Genomic DNA, 18,235 nt, shown 5'->3' with positions numbered 1-18,235 from the left:
GACTAAAAGTAAAATGTTCGGTGTCTCTGGCTCAGCAGAGCACACCTCAATCAGAAGCAAAGGGTCTTACACCTGGTTCAGTGTAAACCATCAACTGGGGTGAAGCGTCTAGAATAAAGGGTCTTAAGTCTGGTTTGGTCGAAGACAAAACATCTTGTGTCTGGTTCATCACAATGTAAAGCATCAACTATTAGCAAAGTATCTTGTGACTTTGGTTTAGTAGAATGGAATCGCATACTGCGAGCAAAGAGTAGTATGTCTGGTTCAGCTGAATGTAAAGCATCACTAGGAGCGGAGCGTCTTGTGTCTGGCTCAGCAGAATGCAAAGCATCGCTAGAAGCAGAGCATCTTGTGTCTGGCTCAGCAGAATGCAAAGCATCGCTAGGAGCAGAGCGTCTTGTGTCTGGCTCAGCAGAATGCAAAGCATCACTAGAAGCAGAGCGTCTTGTGTCTGGCTCAGCGGAATGCAAAGCATCACTAGGAGCAGAGCGTCTTGTGTCTGGCTCAGCGGAATGCAACGCATCGCTAGAAGCAGAGCGTCTTGTGTCTGGCTCAGCAGAATGCAAAGCATCACTAGGAGTAGAGCGTCTTGCATCCCGCTCAGCGGAATGCAAAGCATCAATAGGAGCAGAGCGTCTTGTGTCTGATTCAGCAGAATGTAAAGCATCACTAGGAGTAGAGCGTCTTGCATCCCGCTCAGCGGAATGCAAAGCATCGCTAGAAGCAGAGCATCTTGTGTCTGGTTCAGCTGAATGTAAAGCATCACTAGGAGCAGAGCGTCTTGTGTCTGGTTCAGCGGAATGCAAAGCATCACTAGGAGCAGAGCGTCTTGTGTCTGGCTCAGCGGAATGCAAAGCATCACTAGGAGCAGAGCGTCTTGTGTCTGGCTCAGCGGAATGCAAAGCATCGCTAGAAGCAGAGCGTCTTGTGTCTGGCTCAGCGGAATGAAAAGTATCACTAGAAGCAGAGCGTCTTGTGTCTGGCTCAGCAGAATGCAAAGCATCACTAGGAGCGGAGCGTCTTGTGTCTGGCTCGGCGGAATGCAAAGCATCACTAGGAGGTGAGCGTTTTTTGTCTGGTTCAACAGAATGTAAAGCATCACTAGGAGTAGAGTGTCTTGCATCTCGGTCAGCGGAATGCAAAGCATCACTAGGAGCAGAGCGTCTTGTGTCTGGTTCAGTGGAATGTAAAGCATCGCTAGAAGCAGAGCGTCTTGTGTCTGGTTCAGCGGAAGGCAAAGCATCACTAGGACCAAAGCGACTTACGTCTGGCTCAGTGGAATGCAAAGCATCACTAGGAGCAGAGTGTGGTTCAGCAGAATGCAAAGCATCACTAGGAGCAGTGCTTCTTGTCTGGTTCACCAGAATGCAAAGCATCACAAGGAGCAGAGCGTCTTGTGTCTGGCTCAGCGGAATGCAAAGCATCGCTAGAAGCAGAGCGTCTTGTGTCTGGCTCAGCGGAATGAAAAGTATCACTAGAAGCAGAGCGTCTTGTGTCTGGCTCAGCAGAATGCAAAGCATCACTAGGAGCAGAGCGTCTTGTGTCTGGCTCAGCGGAATGCAAAGCATCACTAGGAGCAGAGCGTCTTGTGTCTGGCTCAGCGGAATGCAAAGCATCGCTAGAAGCAGAGCGTCTTGTGTCTGGCTCAGCGGAATGAAAAGTATCACTAGAAGCAGAGCGTCTTGTGTCTGGCTCGGCGGAATGCAAAGCATCACTAGGAGGTGAGCGTTTTTTGTCTGGTTCAACAGAATGTAAAGCATCACTAGGAGCAGAGTGTCTTGCATCTCTGTCAGCGGAATGCAAAGCATCACAAGGAGCAGAGCGTCTTGTGTCTGGCTCAGCAGAATGCAAAGCATCACTAGGAGTAGAGTGTCTTGCATCTCGGTCAGCGGAATGCAAAGCATCACTAGGAGCAGAGCTTCTTGTGTCTGGTTCAGCAGAATGCAAATCATCGCTAGAAGCAGAGCGTCTTGTGTCTGGTTCAGCGGAAGGCAAAGCATCAATAGGACCAGAGCGACTTAAGTCTGGCTCAGCGGAATGCAAAGCATCACTAGGAGCAGAGTGTGGTTCAGCAGAATGCAAAGCATCACTAGGAGCGGAGCTTCTTGTCTGGTTCACCAGAATGCAAAGCATCACTAGGAGCAGAGCGTCTTGTCTGGCTCAGCGAAATGCAAATCATCGCTATAAGCAGAGCGTCTTGTGTCTGGTTCAGCGGAATGCAAATCACCGCTAGAAGCAGAGCGTCTTGTGTCTGGTTCAGCGGAATGCAAAGCATCAATAGGAGCAGAGCGTCTTACGTCTGGCTCAGCGGAATGCAAAGCATCACTAGGAGCAGAGTGTGGTTCAGCAGAATGCAAAGCATCACTAGGAGCTGAGCTTCTTGTCTGGTTCACCAGAATGCAAAGCATCGCAAGGAGCAGAGCGTCTTGTGTCTCGTTTAGCGGAATGCAAAGCATCACTAGGAGCAGAGCGTCTTGTGTCTCGTTTAGCGGAATGCAAAGCATGACTAGGAGCAGAGCGTCTTGTGTCTGGTTTAGCGGAATGCAAAGCATCACTAGGAGCAGAGCGTCTTGTGTCTGGTTCAGCGGAATGCAAAGCATCACTAGGAGCAGAGCGTCTTGTGTCTGGCTCCGTGGAATGCAAAGCATCACTAGGAGCAGAGTGTCTTGCATCTGGTTCAGCGGAATGCAAAGCATCACTAGGAGCAGAGTGTCTTGCATCTGGTTCAGCGGAATGCAAAGCATCACTAGGAGCAGAGCGTCTTACGTCTGGCTCAGTGGAATGCCAAGCATCACTAGGAGCAGAGCGTCTTGTGTCTGGCTCAGTGGAATGCAAAGCATCACTAGGAGCAGAGCGTCTTGTGTCTGGTTCAGTGGAATGTAAAGCATCACTAGGAGCAGAGCGTCTTACGTCTGGCTCAGTGGAATGCCAAGCATCACTAGGAGCAGAGCGTCTTGTGTCTGGTTCAGTGGAATGTAAAGCATCACTAGGGGCGGAGCGTCTTGTGTCTGGTGAGCGGAATGCAAAGCATCACTAGGAGCAGAGCGTCTTGCATCTGGTTCAGCGGAATGCAAAGCATCACTAGGAGCAGAGCGTCTTGCATCTGGTTCAGCGGAATGCAAAGCATCACGTCTTGCGTCTTGGTTTTTTTTTTGTTGGACTTATAACTGCTTTTCTTTGAGCATCACCGCACGATGAATGGGGCCGGAGTCATTCAGTCCTTGTTCTAGACTCTAACTTCAAATAAAAACAAGTATTGGCAAAAGCAATAGATCTTGCCCTTTTGGCAATTGACATTGCCAATGCTGTTTGCCTATGCTGTGCAGCATCGACAAAAAAACTAAAAGAAAACTGAACGTGCGCTGATTGGGTCGCGGTTGCTTGTCGTGTTATCCTATGGGCACATTCGTGCATCGCCATGCTTGTGCGTGCCAGCTGAAGGACACGGGTGATGTTTTTTATTGACCCATCTGTTAAAGATGGATGCCACTTAGATTGGTAAAAAAAATATATATTAACTTTGTAAAGATTTTTTATTTATCCATTTACTTCTTATTGTAGCAGGGTACCTGGCCCTCCAGAAATGAAAGTAAATGCTCGTGAGGGGGAGGGAGCAACAGAGGGGCTGATGGGGGGAAGAAAAACAGTAAATCTGGGGTGGGGGTTGGGATAGAAGGGGAAAGCAGAGCAGGATGGGACAGTAACACGGGGTGCAGGGGGGTGTATACAAAATACAAGCTCCAAATAATTTGATTAATTTAACTCTAATTCTATGGGGTGTTTTTTAATTTCCTTCCTTCACTAATTCCTTGGAAGTGTGTGGCTGCTGGCTGTGTGTGTCAATTGTCAAAAAAAACTTCAATGTATTCCAACCCAGGCTTGGAATAAGTCAGTTTTCGGGCTTTAGTAAATTTAGAAATGAATTCTGTGAAATGTAGTGGTATTGGGTTTTTGTGGGTGTGTGGTTTATATCAGCATGCCTCTCCCCAACGCCTCCTTCAAATTCCGTAAACTGCACCCATTTTTGAGTAATTCTCCTTATTTTCCTGCCTCTCCCTCTGCTCCCTCCCACATTCCATGCTGAGTTGTTGGTATACTTGTATGTGTGGAGACCCCTGCCACTGTGGCAGAGATCTCTACATACAAAAGATAGTAGAGGCGGAGATCTCCAGTCGAAGGTTTGCGAGTTGTGATTTGTAATGGGTAGTACTGCTGGAGCGCTACTTTTACATTTTACCAAATGTAGTTTGTGAATCAGGCCCAAATGAGTATTTAAACCACATTGTTCACATGCACAGCACAAAGAGGTTTAGAATTTCGAATACTATGTAGGCTGCTTAATTACATTCAGCACTGACTTGGAACTTGTGTCTGCACGCCAAACATAGGGTAACTCTAGAGCAATTGCATTACCTCCTGTGGCTTCCCCTAAACACAAACCAACAAGCCTTGAACTTCTGTCATCATCGTCAGTCCTGTCAGAATACTGGATTCACAACAATATTCTCTTCCTCATGGTCGTCATTAATCCATAATTCTGGTTTTGCAGCGTGAATCTTTCTGGATTCACTATGCTGTGCATATTCCGCAATCTGGTGGTTGGGTCCGGAATCGTAGTCTTTTTTTCCTCTCTTTATTATTATTTTTTTTGTCGTAGCCCAGGTGGGCGTCGACGTCCCACCATTTGGTGTGCCTTCGGTGACGTCGGTGTGCTTCCGGCAGAAGCTACCACCCTTGGGCGCCATCTTCAGATTCTTTTTTCCGCCGTTGGGTCTGGATCGTCGCGTGAAGCTCCAGAAGTTTTGGAGGAGGAAATACAGCAACTCTTCGACGGTAAAGACCTGAGAAGATCGGGAGAAGAGGACCATCAGAGAAGAGACGACGAAGAAAGGAAAGAACTTCGAGATCTTCGACGTCCTTGGAGGAATGCACACACAGGGGGCCCCCTGAGCGCAGGGATGTACAAGACACCCTTTAAATTCTGCAAAAACTGCCACCACAAGTTCGCGCAGAAGGACCAGCACCCGGTCTGCAACCTCTGCCTGCCAATCGACCACGAGAGCAGAGACTGCAACGCCTGCTCCGTCTTCAAGCCGAAGACCCTCCGAGTGAGACAGAGGACAGCTCACCACACGATGCAGGGCAAGGGCCAGGCCCGACGCTTTACGAACTGGGCCTCTCCACCGACGACGAGGACAACATCGCCGAAGGTCCAGATGACTTCACGGTCGCAGAGACCGATAAGAAAACGCCTGACAAGGTAGGAGAGTCTACGACCCCAAAAACCCCCACAGGGTCTAGAAAGCCAGAGACAGACTCTCGAAAGTCAGAGCCCAGAAAGGAGCACCGGCGCCGAAAACTTTGACGACCGAAGCTGCATCCTCCGAAAAAGAGCCCAGCGGATCCTTCGAGAAGGACTCCCGGAGGCTGAAGACCAGCGAAAAGCAAAGGTCATCGAAGCAAGCCCCCGAAAGAGGGTCTTCGACTTCGAAGGAAAAGGAGCCGAAGAAAGTTTCAACGCCAACGCCGCCGCCGAAAAGAGCAGCCGAAACGCTTGACGACGAGCAGGCCGCAGAGATGCAGAGAAAGAAAAGAAGGCTCGAGGCCGAAATGGGGCACATCCTTCAGAGAAAGAAGGACTTTGATGAAAAGATGAGAAGTTACAGGATCCCCTCGAAGCCGGCACTGGCCGTCGCTGAGGTACAGGAGCACGAGGAGTTCGACGTCGAAGAGACGCCGAAAACTCCGGACCCCTCGGAGCACAAAGAGGAAGAAGATCTCTACTACACAGAAGGGGATTACGGGGAGCAGCAGTCCAGCTACGGCTCAGGTTCCTCGACGGCCCAAGACCAGGAATGGCAGGACATCGAGGCCGAAAACCCGTAGAAGGCTGTGGAGACATACCCCTCGAGGCCTTCGCCACCGGATGACATTGAGGCATACAATGAGGTGGTCAGGAAGGCGGCAGCAGCTTATGGAGTTAAGCTGGAAGAGGAGAAGCCAAAAGCAGATTTCCTGCTGGAAACATTGCTCCCCACACAGACAAGAAGCCAGTTCCTGCCCATGCTAAAGAGTATCACAGACCAGGGGAAGGAGGCCTTCAAGGACCCGGCTACATGCAGATCTGTAACGCCGAGGACCGAGAAGAAATACAAATTCTCCTCCCAGGACCCAGCTTACATCAAGGGATCCGTCACAGCAGATTCAATAATCACTGCAACAGCCAGAAAAAGGGCAAACGTCCCAAAAACATCTGGACCTCCACCTGACAAGGAAAGCAGGAGGATGGATCTAACTGGCAGGAAAATAGAGAGGAACGCCGCAACGCACTGGCGGATGGCGAACTCCAACGCCCTCCTGAATAGACATCAATACCAGCATTGGGATGAGATGGGCCAATTGCTCAAGCACCTCCCGGAAAAATACCGTGAGAGGGCATCACACCTTGTGGAAGAGGGGAAAAGCATCGCTAACTCGTGCCTGAAGACAGCCTTGGATGGGGCAGAAACATCCAGCAGACTGATGGCTATAGGCATCACAGAGAGAAAGCAAGCCTGGCTCAGGATCTCAGGTTTCAAGGCTGAGGTTCAGAACAACATCCTGAACACACCCTTCAACGGTGAAACACTGTTCGGAGCCCCAGTTGATGAGAAGCTCACCCAACTGAAGAAGGACAACGAGACGGCTAGGTCCATGGGGGCCCTGCAATTCAGGGGAATGAGAAGGGGCACTCCTACACGGAGGCCGAACGGCAGGGGTGGAAGCCAGCAAGGGCAATCACACCAGGCATTCCACCAGGGACAACCGAGTGACAACCAAAGTCACCAGGGCCAGCAGAGGCAAAACTGGAACTACCAGAGCAGGGGCCAGTCCTTTCGATCAAGAGGAAATGGATGGGGCCAGAGAAGGAGAGGCGGTGAACAACCCCCCTCTAAGTGACTTCACACGGAAAAAGGTGCTCTCCCACTCGAACCCTCCGGGGGAGGAGCACGGGAAAACAAAGAGGAGAGGGCTACACTGACAAGACACAAAGGAACATGTGACGCCAGTAGGAGGAAGATTGAGATTTTTTCTCCAGGAGTGGAGAAAAATAACAACAGACAAGTGGATACTCAACATCATGCAGTTCGGATACTGCATAGAGTTGGAAAAGAGACCACCAAACAGAAAGCCAAAGAAAAGAGAGGACTCGGGAAGAGAGCTGCGATTAGTCCAAGAGAAAGCTCAAGAACTCCTCCTCAAAGCGGCCATCGAACGGGTCCCATTCAAAGAACGGAACAAGGGAGTGTACTCAAACTAATTCCTGGTGCCAAAAGTGGACGAAAGTCTAAGACCCATCCTGGACCTACGGTTCCTAAACAAATACGTAAAGACTCAAAAATTCAAGATGACGTCCCTACAAGAGGTCGTCCCGCAGATAAAGGCCGGGGACTTCTTATCCACCCTAGACCTCAAAGATGCGTACCTGCACATCCCCATGTACAGGCAGCACAAGCGCATGCTAAGGTTCACAGTAAACAAGGATCACTACCAATTCACGACCCTGGCTTTCGGCCTAAAGTCCGCACCAAGGGTGTTCACCAAATGCCTCGCGGCAGTGGCCGCACACCTAAGAAGAAAGGGGATACACGTGTACCCCTACCGCGACGACTGGCTCGTAAAGGCAAGCTCTTACAGGAAATGCAAAGATCATGCAGAACAGGTCACAAGAACGCTAGCAAACCTGGGTTTCTCCATACACTGGGGAAAATGCTCGATGGAACCAGAGCAAGTAAAGATCTTCCTGGGAGCCCAAATCGACACCATACAATGCAGAGTCTTACCGAGCGAAAAGAGAACGCTCAGCCTACTGAGGGAGAAACGCCACTACCAGAAGGGGCGATCTCTGACAGTGAGGACTGTGAGCAAGATCTTGGGGATGATGGCGTCATGCATACACCTGGTCCCCAATGAACGCCTACAAATGAGACCACTCCAAGAGTGGCTGCAACAGCAATGGTCACAAGCTACAGGAAGTTGGGAGGATCTAGTGGTTGTAACGCACAGGGTGCAGGAAGAAATAAGGTGGTGGACCAAGGAAAGAATAACAGTAGGGAAACCTCTAACACCACCGGACCCAACAGTGACCATCACCACAGACGCATCCCAGAAGGGATGGGGCGCACACATGAACAGGCTCAAAGTGAGGGGTCTGTGGAGCCCTACAGATGCAGTCTGACACATCAATTACCTGGAATTGAAAACAGTGTTGCTAGCCCTCAAGGCCTTTCAGAAACACCTGTACAACCAGAAGGTGCTAATACAAACAGACAGCACCACAACGATGTTTTACATAAACAAACAGGGGGGAACTCAATCATTCCCTCTGTCAAGCTTGGCACAGGAAATATGGAGATGGGCTATACCACAAAAAATAGACCTGCTAGCCATACACCTGCCAGGGAAGGACAATGTAGAAGCGGATTGGCTCAGCAGGCAGACTTCAGCGTCCCATGAGTGGGAACTCAATATTCAGGAAACAGAGAGACTATTCAGGAGGTGGGGCACACCAATAATTGACCTGTTTGCAACACGCCGGAATGCAAAATGCCAATACTTTGCATCCAGGCAACCAGAGGCACTATCACAGGGGAATGCCCTATGGATAAGCTGGTCAAAAACATTTGCCTACGCTTTTCCCCTCGATACCACTGATCCCCAGGGTTCTCAACAAATGCATGACGAGCAACATGACGCTCATCCTGGTGGTACCACAATGGGCCAGGCAGACGTGGTACTCTCAGATAATGGAGATGGCGCAGGACCCCCCACCCCCCACAGGTTCTCAAAAAGAAGAGACCTACACTCCATGGAAAACGGAGAAGTTCTACACCCAGAGCCGGAGAGCCTCAACCTCTCAGCCTGGCTCCTGAGGACTTAGAGTTCGCACATCTAAAACTACCATAGAGCACCCTGCGGGTGCTGCGAGAGGCAAGAAGACCCAGCACACGCAAGTGCTATGGGGAAAAATGGAAAAGATTCACTCAATGGTGTTGCAAGAAAAAACTCCATAGAAAACTGACCAGGGAATCTACGGTGCTAAGGTACCTCACGCACCTAATTAAAGCTAAGCTAAGCTCATCCTCGCTGAGGGTGCACCTGGCAGCGATTGTGGCATACACAAGAGGAGAAACAGGGAGAAGCTTCTTTACATCCGAAGTCGTAAAAAGAATCCTGGAAGGGCTAAAAGAATAGCGCCACCAAAGAGACTGCCGCCACCGGCCTGGAACCTAAATGTGGTACTAACGGAGCTCATGAAAGCACCTTTCGTACCCATCCACAAAGCATCACTTCAAATGCTAACAATGAAAACGGCCTTTCTGGTAGCAATCACCTCGCTACGAAGGGTGAGCGAACTGCAGGCACTCACAATGCAGGAAGGGCTCGAAAAATGTACTCGCCCGCTCGCAAATGCGAGTCAATTTCTTCAAGGGCGAGTCAGTTTTTAGGCCTACTTGACCGGCCTGGCGAGTGAGATCTGCCGCCGTCCCAACCAGAGTTTTCATGCAGCTACTGCAGTGCAAGGAGAAGGCTATAGGGGGCAGCATGCTGAAATGATTACGTGAAAATGCGGGAAAACCACAGGTGTTGATTAGCTGATTGCAACTAGGCCTCATCAGGCCGAGCCCGTGTTGCAATCAGCCAATCGTGTGATAGAAGATAATTTGTGCTCTCCGGATACGTGTATGCTACGCAAGTCTACACGCTTCTCATTGGCTGAATAGTTAGCCTCGGCAAGATATACTGCCAGAGAAGCGTGTAAGCTGCCTTTCCAAGCCCCGGCCTGCACATTCAACCACAGGAAAAGATTTGTGGACGGCAGTGAACTGGCAGTAAACTAGGACAAGCACTGGTGGCTGAGCAATGGCGAAGTTTTCCTCCTGCACCCCGGGTGTTGTCATCCAGAGAGGACCTGTAAGTGAAGCTCTGCCCGGGCTCTGAAGTAAGCCACAGCCTGTCAGACAGCTCAGTCTCTCAGAGGAGGGGCCCTAGACGGTAGGTGCGCTTGGATGGGGTCAGTCCGCCAGCCACAGGTTCAGGGGTTCTTGCTCCGATTGTAGTGCTGGGGTGGGAATTCGTGGGCCGTGCAGGAAAGCTCTGTGGGGTGGGGCGAGGCGGTGGGGCCTACCGCACCTACACGCATTTACAGTGGATTTTCTCTGAGCCTCTATGTTTGAAAACAAGCTGAATGTCATGCCCGTCTTTTTTTTCAAATGAACTTCCAATGTTTTTTTTGTTGTAAGCTGAGCTTTGTTGTTTCAGTGTGCAATTTCGCAGCCGCCCCTCTAGCATTACAAGGCGGACTATTCCTACCTCTGGCCTCGAGTGTACTAATACGATTTTCCTACACAAACATCTTTGAAATGCTACAGTTTTTTATTTACTCTCACTGACTGTTAGCTGCGAGCTGCGCATTATGTCTACGCAGCTGGTGCCAAATTCTCTCTTCGGCGCAGCTACTGCTCATTGTTATGCATGTGAGGCTGAGATAGTGAAGCATTTACGTGCACCATTCTGAGCGCTTGTGCAGCTCTACAGACACCAGTAAAGCATGACGCTTAAGTCCATCTCTCTCCTCTCAGATGGCTCCGCTCACCTTGCTATTAAATAATTGGTACCAAAAATGTCAAGCAACTTGAATTTATTTTCTGCAGCCAGTAAATAAACGTAGCTGCCCAGGAAAAAGAAATACACGTCCATTTATTGACTCAACAGTGTGTGTGTGTGTGTGTGTGTGTTGTATTTCTTACTGACAGGCCCAACTAACTGTGTCACACAGGCTGTACTAGAGCTTCAATAGTCGGAGCAACAAGCTTGACACCGCACCGTCAGCCTTCGCCTTTCATGTAGGCTGAATAACTTGATTCCTGTGTCATGGGGTAGCATTCTAAGAACGGGTGCCGCAGCTAGCACATTTCCGGCAATCATCTACACCATGAAGTACTTCCCAGTTCCTCAGGCCCTTCTGAGTATGGTCCTTCTCGGTAAATCACTGTAAATAGTGTTCTTTCACTTAATTGTACAGTAGCTGATCAAGCCAAGGTGCTGATGGCTGATCGTGTAACCTGCAAAGGAAGAGAGGGAGGGGGATGCGAGGGTGAGCAAGGTGGGCCCATCTCAGGTTAAGGGTTCCCAGGCTACTGCATCATCTGGTCTCCCTTTGTTCATTTAATTCTTTTATTAAGGTTATGGAGCCTGGGTCTGCATTACAGTCCTGCACTAGTTTATTCTGCTGCGCCTAAAGCACACACCGTTATTAGAGTGCAGTGTAAGCAGAACTCAAGTTGTCGTCACAACAGCCTGTTAACCTGCCAGTATTACAAAGCTGTTTATGCTTTTTGGGAGGCTAGGGAAAGATCCTGCAGATGTATGATTCAAGAGAAGTAGCAAACTATCGACAGGAAGAAAAGAAAGGAAAACGAGAAAGTGGTGAAAATAGATTGTGTGTGGAAGTGAAACAGGGTGGAAAATGGGTAAAAGAAAACTAGAGAATGAGGAGAATGGAAAAAGTAAAAGGGTTAAGGAAGATGGGGAAATAGACTAGAGAAAAGAGAAGAAAAGGACAAAACAAATTTGGAGGCATGGGAAAAAGAGTGAAGCGAGGAGAGAGGCAAGGAGAAACAGAAAGCAGTGAGAGATGAGAGATGTGAGGGAAAATGAAGAGTTGGAGAGAAATATGAAGAGCGGTAAAATATCAAAAGGGAAATGCAAAATGCAGACCTGAGAGATAAAGTACAGTGACAAGGGGAAAGCATTTGAGTGTGGACAGAAATTTTTTATCTAATAAAACTACAAAGAATGAGAACGAAGATTCCTTAAATGCTAAGCTTGCCTTCTCGCCCGCCCCTAGACCAGCCCCTGGCTCCACCGCTAGTGCACAGTTTAGTGGTGGTGAGTACCTGCACTTATTTATTTCCACTTAAAGAACTGTCTATCAATGCTCCAACACCTGGCCCACTAAATGGACACAGGTCTTAAAGCATGCCTCTTTATCCGAATGAATTTGCTGTTTACAATTTGGTTTGGCAACGTTTTCTTGGGTTGTTGGCGCTGCAAATGTTTTGAAGAAAATTCGTATGCAACCAATTTGTGGGTCGAGTGCATTGATGTTAGGTCGAGTAGAACATTCTACTCACTCGACCTGCAGGTCAAGTAAGATTTTTTAGATTTGTCGAGCACTGCCCTACATCCAGATACACAGTGACAGGGTCGTGATGAGAACAGACCCACACTTCATGCCAAAGGTGGTGTCAAGGTTCCACATGAATCAGAGTATTCAGATTCCTAGCTTCTTCCAAAACCCCACTACAAGCGCTGAGAGGTCGCTCCACACTCTAGACGCAAGAAGGGCTGTGATGCACTACATTGAAAGGACGAAAGGACACAGGAAAACAAAACAGTTCTTCGTATCCTTCGCAAACAGTTACATGGGTAAACCAGGGACTAAAAACACCATAGCGCGATGGATCGCACAGACAATACAATTCTGCCACAAACCAGCGGGCCAGGAGCTAACAGGAGGGGCACAGGCCCACTCCAGCAGGAAGAAAGGAGCAACAATTGCTTTTCTGGCCAACACACCAATTCAGGACATATGCCTGGCGGCAACATGGGCTTCAGTGCACACGTTCACTAGGCACTATTGCGTGGATGTACAAATGAACAAGGAAGCACAAGTAGGGCAAAGAGTGCTTCAACATATATTCAACAACCAACGCTCATCTTCCACCCAACCGCCACAAAAGTAACGAAAACCGCTACAAAATCTATGCACAGCATAGTGAATCCAGAAAGATTCACGCTGCAAAACGAATAGTTTCTTACCTGTCGGTGTAGTTTTGCAGCTTGAAGATCTTTCTGGATTCACTAGCGAACCCACCCGCCTCCGCCAGAAAGATGAGGCTGGAAAAGAAGGTGGAAACACATAGCAAAGACAGCAAGTTGAAACTTACAAGATACGTGAAAAGAATTACGTTTAAACAACGATTAACAAACAGAGCCATGGATTCACTACAAACACAGAAAAGAAAAAAGAGACAGAAAAAAAGAATCCGAAGATGGCGCCCAAGGGTGGTAGCTTCCGTCGGAAGCACGCTGACGTCACCGAAGGCACACCAAATGGTGGGACGTCGACACGCACCTGGGCTACGACAAAAAAAAAAGAGAAAAAAGACTACGATTCCGGACCCAACCACCAGATTGCGGAATATGCACAGCATAGTGAATCCAGAAAGATCTTCAAGCTGCAAAACTACACCGACAGGTAAGAAACTATTCGTTTTGTGCCGGGTTTTGTTGACGCAGGTTTCGGCAGGAGTAAGTCACATAACCCATGTTTCTTCGGGGGTGATAAGGATGGAGGTAGTGAGTTGCTGAGCAGAAAGGCTTGTGTTAAACTACATGTCCTTACCCAGGACGACGACTACTATTTAACTCGCCAATTACACTCCGCAAATATGAGACTCAGAGAGTCAGAAGGAAGGGAGCTGACCCCGATAGAATCCGTGTTTTACAGTAGACCGAGACAAAGGGAGTCTCGTGCATTTGTCATCGTTTCACTATAATCCATCCGCTACATAGTTACTTACTCAGTTGGTAGTCGAATCTGAACTTCGAAATTACAGATGAAACTAGGACCAAGGTTTGGCCTCTAGCCTCCAAGTCATCCATACGCGCAGAGCATAAGGACCAGGCCTACAAAATAAAGACAAGGCAGGACTTCGCTCCATCCCAGCTGAAAGTAATGTTTGGAGGCTGAGAGACGGCTATAGTGAGTCCGGTACTCTGACTCCTATGTGCTTGACTTGCTCACATAGTCCGTCTTACTGGAAAGAAATCTTATCCAACTTTATTGCGATCAGTGGGATACGCCTCCTCTGCCATTCTTCTTGCTGTTCGGGGACCCAGGGGAACTGTTTTTATCCTCTCAACCCCAAAGGGCGGATTAAATCCACCTGCTGCAGGCCACCAGCTGACTTTTACACATTTGTGGTGGCTGTAGTTTGCTCTGTTGTTCCTTTTGTCGTGGGTCAAGCTGTGGAACATACGTGCTATGGAGAAGCAATGGTAAAACATGCGTTTTAAAGGGCATGGTTACTGTTTAAGACACCTGTGAAAAGAGACCGCTGTTTGTGGATAGCTTAACCACCGTGACTGATGTGATCCATCAGTCCGCTCTTGTGACGTCTTCTTCAGAGTAGTCAAATGACGCGGAGTTGCATGATGATGATGATGATGACTGTAGGAAAATGCCCCCTTTTGACATGGTCACCCCCACCTTTTGCCTGGTGAATGATGTGATTCAACTGGACGTGCACTGTGTTGCTTTAGTAGATCCCTTTCCCAAACACTGTACAATTGCTTCCCCCAATTGGCAATACCTTTAGCACTCCCTTTAAGGCCCTAGTAAGCTCTCTTTAAGGCCCTAATGAATGGTACCTCTGGGACCTAGGGCCTGGGCTACTAAAGAGGGTATCTACCTTTTCTTGTTTTTGATATTCTACATTGTAATTTTTATTGAAGTGCCCACATTTGGCTATGTTAGCAGAACTGAAGGTCCTGGTGCCTGTGGACGGAGCATAGTTGAAAGCCAAGGAGTAGAAATAGTACTGGAAAAGCCTTGAATGTAGAAAGTTTTGAATGGAGATGGCTTTCATGTGTGTATTTGGAGGGCTGGATTTCCTCAGATTGACTCTAAAAGAGGAAAGGCTCCCTTCCTTGCCTAGTTTTTGTGGTCCTACTTCTGGTAACCTTTGTACCCAGTGTGTTCAAGCATGGAGTTCTTTTTGAAAGGTGAAAAATGAATCTGACAAGCTGTTGAGACCTGGTTGGATGAGGCAGAATGTCTACACTGGGTCCTCTCATCACTACCAGTGAAGAGCATTGAGCAGTGAACCAAAGGGATCTCCCTGGATATCTTGATGAAGTCTGTCACGTGGTTCTGTGCATTTTTCTGCATCAGTTTGGTGGATTTGTGTGAAATTTTCAATTGTATGCAGGTTCCCACTGTGACCACATGTAGAGCCATTCCGTATGTCGTATCGGCAGTGAGCTGTAACTTTTCAAAACAGTGGTAGGCATCGTCTTTGCAACTTCACATGTGTGTGGGTTAAAATAAATGATTTTCTTGGATGAAGTGTGCAAACATCCTCTCCATCTTGCTTGACTAATGGGAGATGGATGATGCCCGGGGTCCAGGCTGAAGATGCAGTTCTGTATTTTTCCCTCAGTTCTGGTTTCTATTCATGAGCGGTACAGATTGTATTGTATTGCAATATGTATATAGCATTTATTTCCAGTGGCTGTTGGTTATTGACATTAGTCCTTTGCTCGTAATCCGTGAATTTACCCCAGTTTTTAAGGAGAAAATGGGGAAAACCGACATTGTACTTTGATGTCCACAAATTCACATGACTGTGCCCAAAGCTATGTATCTTCCTTTTCCGCATATTTCCCCCGTTTATTTGACGGAAGTGCCATTATTTTGAGTTGTCTGGCGCCATTTTGGGATGATGATCCACCATCGTTTCTTGGTTTTACATGCCCCCTTTTCCTCTCACTTAAATATTTGGAGATCTTTGTCCTAGTACTCTGATGAGGTTCCCTGATAATTGTTACTAGATTCCACAAGATGGCTGTTACCTCTTAATACCTCATAAAGAAAAGGACAGAGAGGACCTCTGAGAGGGATCCAAGCCCCAACTTCTGAGGTGCCCCATGCTGCAGGATGATTTACTTTTAAAGACTCAGGAGGGGTAAGGAAAGGAGGGTGGGCAGGTTAGGATAGTTGATGTTTAAGGATATTTGTTAAATAAAATCTTGACAAGACTTCGCTGCTCCTCCACAACCAGTGGTTGTAGGTGGGTCTATGTGTAAACTGAACAGTCAATCCGATTTAAACCATGAAAAGGACTAGTAGCATGAATGAGTACGACATTCTCTCTCGCGTTTCCTGGAGTTTGATGAAACATCATGTAAAATGGTCGCTGGCAGCCGAGACTTTGATCGACTTTGAAGGTGACGACAGCTATTCATAATCGATCAGAAGTAAGTTAGTGTCCGAGTGCTCCTGATGGAGACGCGTTGCTACAGAACTCTGTAGAGTGCACCCGGTTCCTCCTGCACCAAAGCTCACTCTTTCCCTGATGCTCATCTCTGCTATTAACTTGGGCATCTCCTGAATAAGATATTAATAGCAGAGTCGTGATGTTTGTCTGTCTCCCCTTCCTTCTATGTACACATCCTGATCTCCGGTAAAGAATCCGATTGGTGTACCCCAGCGGAGGGAATGACGGCCCTAATTTATGCAGTATCACCAAAAGTACTGATTTACTGCGGAGAGTAAATATTTGCAGAGCAAATAACGCCTGGGCATTAAATAACCCAGTCCATGGAATCCATATTTTAATGAATTTAGTGGCTAAGCAAACATTTTCAATCTGTAAAATTTTGAAATGAGCAGTAAAGGTACTGCCAGGTATTTCAGAGCAGAAATAAAACCAGATAAAATTGATCCTGCATCCTTGCCCACATTTTTAATACTGCCAGTCACTACAAATTCCTGTTGCGGAAGCAAGCTGTGGGTTTTATTTTTCATTTTGAGCTACATAAGGGACAATCTTGCTCTGGGTGGTGGTTAATACTAACGTTTTCAGGGATTATTTGTATCATGTGAAACTTGTAAGGCTTTTATGGTTGGCAGGAATGCGCTCTACTGCCAGAGAGGGACCCATGGGTCTATCCAGGCAGAGCACATTTTCTGCAGAGTGGTATTTTGTGTTGTAGCGGGCAGTGTTGCTCTCCAAAAGTAATAAACTTAAGTGATGTTTCTGTTGTCCATTCTAAAGCATGGCCTTGGACACGTCACTTTGGTAGGTAAATGTCTTGAACTTCCTCATTCCCTGTAGTCTGTTATCATCCACTCCTTAACAGTCTACAAAAAGAGAATAGTTTATGGTAAAGTAAAGGGTGAGGGTGAATGAGGCATGTATGCAAATAGGCGAGGAAGTGTTAAATGGATATCTGGTCTTGCTTCTCCATTGGCCTGTGCACTTGCTGGAGATCTGTTCCTTTTAATGCAGAATACAGTTTCAACTTGTGGTATTGTCTTTCAGGGTTATTTGGTTGATGCAAACCCTAGAAATGCCTGTTCACCTATTGACCACCCTCCGGTCCTGAATAACTCAACAGTGTTCGTTGCACTCATCCGCAGGTTCGACTGCAACTTTGATGTGAAGGTAAGAAACCTTTTGCTTAATGCGTTTGTCTCCATTTGTTATAACCCTGGTATGCTCTCACTTGAATCTCCCTCTTGCCTTCAGTTCATACTTTCAGGGCAGATAGATTTAAGGGTTGTCACATGGCTGCTTTTGTTTGCCTATGGCGTTTTCTTTCCACTGCCTTTGCCATGATTCCTTGTTGCTCACACCTCATTACTTTACAGCCCTAAATGTAAAAGGCTTGGAGTGGACACGCGTTTGCCTGGAGCTTCTGCCAAGTATGGATTTCCTCGCTCCGAGTATCCACTGAAGCACGTTCCTTCCGTATGAGGATTGCACAGCTGTGATGCATGTGTACCTCTGTGTTGGTCTTTATCATAAAGATACCCTGGTCCCCATTTCTTTGATAAGCGGGTTATCACTCTCGCTAATCAGACAATTTCACTACCTGTTTTTTTCGTCCCTTAATCTAGTAGAAAAAATCTGGAATGTTCAGGTTGCAGAAAGAGCTGTTACCTTCTAGATGGTAATACAATTACCTCGAAGTCTAAGGAGGTCTATAAGCTAGATTTTGTGTTCTTCACGCAGAGCATAATTCTGACAAAGAGTGGCAAACTAGTGCTACTATCAATGACCAGCATCTCGGGCTGCCCATCCTGTTTAGTAGATCACGTGCTCTACTGCGGGAAGGGTCTACCTATAACATTAGTGTAAGTTCACATTTCATTATCACAAATGACACAGATGTTGTGTAGTAGGTGAGATTCATGGTGTTCGAGGCATGTGGGCTGCTGAATTCATATCTGTGCATAGATCGCCGCCTAGTGTTTGGTCTGGATGATTGCAATATGTTGTCTTGGAAGAGTCTTCGAAGTATCATGAGATAGGTAACTCCTCCCTTGGACTACAGTGCGCATGGGCATCTTCTCCATCCTCAGATAGTTTTTTCCCGCGATTGGGTTTGGATGTTACTCCAA

General features: G+C 47.6%; 1 protein-coding gene across 1 annotated transcript in view; it reads left to right on the top strand.

Annotated features, from left to right (window-relative positions):
• The window catches only part of RNF167 (ring finger protein 167), a 265,889-nt gene that overhangs the window by 77,697 nt on the left and 169,957 nt on the right, over nt 1–18,235 (top strand). Inside the window, exon 4 of the mRNA XM_078669765.1 lies at nt 17,154–17,276. Within this exon, the coding sequence (XP_078525891.1) occupies nt 17,154–17,276 (123 nt within the window). The remainder of the gene's footprint in view (nt 1–17,153; nt 17,277–18,235) is intronic.

The sequence above is a fragment of the Lissotriton helveticus genome, chromosome 12 (genome assembly GCF_964261635.1).
Source record: "Lissotriton helveticus chromosome 12, aLisHel1.1, whole genome shotgun sequence".
In the NCBI taxonomy this organism is placed as follows: Eukaryota; Metazoa; Chordata; class Amphibia; order Caudata; family Salamandridae; genus Lissotriton; species Lissotriton helveticus.
This window is presented reverse-complemented; position numbering and strand designations above follow the sequence as displayed.